We start from the raw sequence: 4,955 nt of genomic DNA, 5'->3' as shown, positions 1-4,955 counted from the left end.
CATATGAGTAGGATGTGAATTTTAGAGTTGTGTTTCCCATAGAAGTAAAAAAAGGGAAAGCTATTATTTGTGTCTGGGTAGAATAAAATTTGAGAGAAAGTATTGCATTGGGAATATTCACATTCTTGAAGAAGGATAGGCTAGAACCTTATTTGGGGTTATTTTTCTTCCGAAGCTTAGAACACTTTTTAAGATCATTGGAGATGGTTTTTGCAATGAGTGCCAATATGTCTCTATAAGGTTTAAACTGTAAAATGAGCTGCCACTAAAGTTCTGTTGTGCAGAATCAAAAGGTATGTGTGAAAAGCAGATCTGGGGGAGGTGTTAGATACATTTTCAAGTTGGATTTACCCCAAAGCAAAATATTTTGATGCTGTTAATATGTGTGCTTTTCATCAGAAGAGACATTGTTTCTTGAATTACTTCACAGTGTGCATTTGAGTAACATTTAAATACTTGATGATTGAGGTAGCCAGACACGTATTATGTGTAAACTATCTTAATGACCCACATCATCTGCTAAGCAATATATTTGTGAGAGAATAAACTGGTAGATACTTTAGACTGAGTAGTCACAGACATTTAAACTGAGATTTAAATGACAGTAAGCAGTGAGCCATTTGGATATGCAGGAAGACCTTTCCAGGTAAGGTAAGGGCAAAGGTATCAAAGTGAGAATGAAATTGGCTTGTTGGAGGACCAAAAAGAAGGTCAGTGAGGCTGGAGTGGAGGTGTCTGGGGCAAAGTGGTAGAACATGAGGTGGGGATGGGGTGCAGACCATGTAAAACCTTGCAAGTCTGGGTGAGGAATTTAGAATCAATGCTTAGTAAGATGGGGAGCTATTAGTGTATTTTAAGGCGGAAGATACTCTTGCTGGCAGTGAATTGTGGATTTGAATTATGGGTTAGAGAAAGGCAAGAAGAGATGTGTGGAGATTAAGGGGTAGACATTAAGTAGGCCGAGGCACCTGTCCAAGACTAGAATGGAGAAGAGTGGTTGGATTCAGGAGCAGTTGAGGGAAAGAGGGTGTGGCGAAAGAAGCCAGGTGAGCAAGCAGGTGGGATTGGTCTCCAGGTTTAAGTGGGAAAACGTCGCTTCTTCTACAGATACTTTCACTTGCATTCAGGCTGTAAGGACCCTAACCTTTTAAAAAAACAAAACAAAACAGTATTTTCCCAAGTTACTAAAGACCTGGCTTACTATTGACATCTGATCTCTGGAGATATTTTCATAATCAGGGAGCTTCATTTTTTCACCTCTTTGCTTTTTTTCTACACGGGCTTCTTGGGCGCCAGGGGTAGGTGGTGGGGGCTGGTCGAATTTGCCTGAGGAAAAGCTGAGATACTGCACATAGTACCTGGGAAGCCTCAGCGTTCAAAGGGGAGGGAAGGGAGGCTTAGTGTTTATTGTGCTAAGGGCCAAGAGTTCTACATACCTAATCTCTCTCATTTCATTGTACTGATAACCTTGTGAGGTACATCTTTTTAATCCCAGTCTTACCAACGAAACAAAACAAAACAAAACAACAAAAAAAACCTGTGGCCGAAGAGGTCCTTTATTTTGTTCACAGTCATATAACCTGTAAGTGCTGGAGCCAGGACTGGAACTAAAGTCCGGTTCTCTGCACTCCCCACACGGCTGCGGAGTCGGCTTGGTCTGTTTTTCCTCTTTTCTCTTCAGTATCGCCACATAGATTTCGTCTTAGAACTCACTGTGGGCAAGGCCATGATTTCTCCTTCTTTTATGTGTTATATTTGCCTCCCCGACCCCACAGAGTGCGTAGTAAGGTGCTCCACAAACACGACTGTCTGGAGGCAACACCCCCTTCTCGCTGCCACATTCGGGCTGGGGTGACAGGCAAGGCACGGCTGGCGGACTGTGCCACCGCTGCTGTGCGGTGGGAAGCAACTCTCTTGCTGTGCGTTGCCCCGAAGGCATTTTCCATTTCCTAGGCCCCTACCGCTCTGCATCCCTCACTTTTGCCCCTCTGGCTTCAGCTCAGGGCCCTGGGGGAGCGTCCCTTGCCTCGGGGCTGACAGCATTTGGGGGCGCAGGGTCCTGTTCCCTGCGCTCCAGCCTATCTGTGCGCAAAACCTCGTTCCCGGGCGCCTGGAGCCCGGCGGGCATTGACGTCAAGCGCCGGCAGAGCGCTGCCTACAGACGGTTGACCCGGGCCCTCCTCCACACCCCCTTCCTTCCTCGCCCCCTCCCTCTTTCCTGCACGGGGGCTCGGGCTCGCTATAAAAGGCGGGAGCGCGGGCTGCCCCAGCAACGACGAGTTTCAGCACCATGGAGAGCCCCCGCCTGCGGCTGCTGCCCCTCCTGGGCGCCGCCCTGTTGCTGCTGCTACCTCTGCTGGGCACCCGCGCCCAGGAGGACGCCGAGCTGCAGCCGCGAGCCCTGGACATCTACTCCGCCGTGGAGGATGCCTCCCACGAGAAGGAGCTGGTCGGTATCCCCTCGCCCCGGACCCCCTCGGGGTGCCGCGCGGTCCCTTCCTTTGCATGCCTTCCTCCCCGCCTCCCCCACTCCCATTCCCAGAGTCAGGGCTCGGGGAGCTGAGCGCAAAGGCCGGGCACTCGCTGCCACCCGAAGATCGTCTGGAGCCCACAGGCTCAGGCGGTCATTAGAACGAATCCCTCGTCCCGGCTTCTCGGAGCAACAGGAGCCTCAGCGGCCCCGGGACCTGCGGTCAGTACCCGGGACAGCGCTCTCTAAGTTCCGGTCCCTAGACCATCCCGCAGTCCGCGGAGTCCCGTCGCAGAGCGTGTGGGGGTCCGGGGATCCTTCTAACTAGGGCCGGAAGTGAGCGCCTGGGCTGGGCTCGCAGCCAAGGCGGCAACTTCGGGCTCCGGGGTGTGTTGCAGATCGAAGCGCTGCAGGAAGTCTTGAAGAAGCTCAAGAGTAAACGTATTCCGATCTATGAGAAGAAGTACGGCCAAGTCCCCATGGTAAGGCTTTGAGGTCACCACCTGCCCACGTTTTTACAAGAGAAAACACAGCGCCTTGAATCTTATACATGACCTTCTCCTTAGGATGTGGCTGAATAACTCAGGGAATGGGTTTGCAGGAGTCTGAGGGCTCTCGTTTCCTTCCACCGCCAGCCCATGTCCCTTTGTCTCTAAGGGCAAAGGGCAGACCAGCCGTTTTGGGGAATTGAACAGGTGTGCCAGGAACTAGCTCTAGAATCTGTATGGGAAGGAGCATTTCCTGACGATGAGCTTTTAGTTTCATATCAGGAAGAATTCTCTGAGTTGGAAGACCCTCTTCCATCAACTCAGTTCTTGCTCCCCCGACTTCTTCCTGCTTCCTTCCGGAGTGTAGCCAGTGTTTTTGATCTAAATTCCTCGATCAAAATTCTTGATTCAATCAGGGCTGGTCACCTTCCTTGGGTGGCTCCCGGTAAAATGCACAGCGCGCGCGGGCGCGCGCACACACACACACACACACACACACACACACACACGCACACGCACACCCTAATCCTCCTTCTCCGGATGAGGAAGTGGGAAAGCAGGGAACAGGGGTTGTGAGAAAGTGAAGGTCTGTTGTTTATTTCTTAGAAAAAAGGTCTGGTTGATTTTTTTTCCCTTTGAATGAGCAAGAAAGGAGCCAGGAAATGTGCTCCCCTCACCAAAAGTGGAAGAAAGTAGGAGGGGACCAATAATTTAAATTTCTTTTTAAAAAAATGTCCTCTCACTGAAATTATAAGCACAAAGCTCCCTGTGTTTCAGGCCTAACTACACTTAGACCTCTGGTGACGGGGATGGAGTCCAATCGTCCGTCTCAAGAGGGAGCAATTGCGTTGACTGGGAGGCCGGTCTGTTGGGAGCCTGGGTTTGCTCACGCCAATGACCACACGTTGTGTTGTTCGCAGTGCGACGCGGGGGAGCAGTGCGCGGTGCGCAAAGGCGCGAGGATCGGGAAGCTGTGCGACTGTCCCCGAGGAACTTCCTGCAATTCCTTCCTCCTGAAGTGCTTATGAAGGGGCGTCCATCCTCCTCCATACGTCCCCAGTCCCCCAACTTTCCCCGAGAGGACCACACCTTCATCCCTGGAATTTGGCTTTAGCAACAGATAAAGTTTGCGTTTCCCTCTGAGGGAAAGGGGGGCTCTTTTCCTGCTGTTTCAAAAATAAAAGAACACATTAGATGTTACTGTGTGAAGGATAATGCCTTGTATGGTGTTGATACGTGTGCAAAGTATTCTTTCTTATTTTATTTGTCTGACAAACTCTTGTGTACCTTTGTGTAAAGAAGGGAAACTTTGCTTTGAAAATTGTATTTTTGTATGTGGCATGGCAGAATGAAAATTAGATTTAGTTAATCTTCGTAGATGACATCGCAACCTGAAAAATAAATCACCCTAAGCAACACAAATTGAAGCATGTATAAATTATACATAATAAAGTGTTTTTAATAATTGCTCAAAGTGCATTGTTGTTTCTACATAAGTAATTTAAACAGGAATGGTGAGATTAATCACGCTGTTGTTTTCAAAGAGAAATATTTTAAAAATAGCAGTCTATTGGGAGAGCGGCACCTTAGCTCCAAGGAGTTTTGATCATTAATTAGGGGACTGCCACACAGCTTACGTATACTCTATTTTTCTTTGACTGCAGTGACGTGGGCTCTGTGCCAGGGTGTGTGTATGCATATGTGTGTGTGTGATGAGATGCAGATGGTTGGGGTCGAGGTAATATGATTTTGTTTATTACAACCTTCAGCCAGACCCTGTCATTTTAACAGTGAGACCAATAAAATATAAATTATTTCAGATTTTAGCTACATTAAAAGCAATTTGAAAAATCAGAGCTTTTTTTTTTGGCAATTCCTTTATTGGAAAATATACATCGATTAAAAAAATGGCCTCTTTGGGGGTTGTTGTTTGCCCAAAGGAAGGGAAATTGCTATATCAGGTGCTCGAAGGGTGTGAGACCCACTCAGTCCTACTA

The 4,955-nt window shown here is 48.4% G+C and overlaps 1 protein-coding gene across 1 annotated transcript; it reads left to right on the top strand.

Moving 5' to 3' along the window:
* The first annotated feature begins 2,159 nt into the window (after positions 1–2,159).
* Positions 2,160–4,427, top strand: CARTPT (CART prepropeptide). Its single transcript, XM_012664547.1, has 3 exons — positions 2,160–2,449; positions 2,869–2,952; positions 3,879–4,427. The coding sequence occupies exons 1-3, from the start codon at positions 2,291–2,293 to the stop codon at positions 3,984–3,986; spliced, it is 351 nt and encodes a 116-aa protein (XP_012520001.1). The 5' UTR covers positions 2,160–2,290; the 3' UTR covers positions 3,987–4,427.
* The last annotated feature ends 528 nt before the right edge of the window (positions 4,428–4,955 follow it).

The sequence above is a fragment of the Propithecus coquereli genome, unplaced genomic scaffold (genome assembly GCF_000956105.1).
Source record: "Propithecus coquereli isolate 6110/MARCELLA unplaced genomic scaffold, Pcoq_1.0 Scaffold9, whole genome shotgun sequence".
Lineage (NCBI taxonomy): Eukaryota > Metazoa > Chordata > Mammalia > Primates > Indriidae > Propithecus > Propithecus coquereli.
This window is presented reverse-complemented; position numbering and strand designations above follow the sequence as displayed.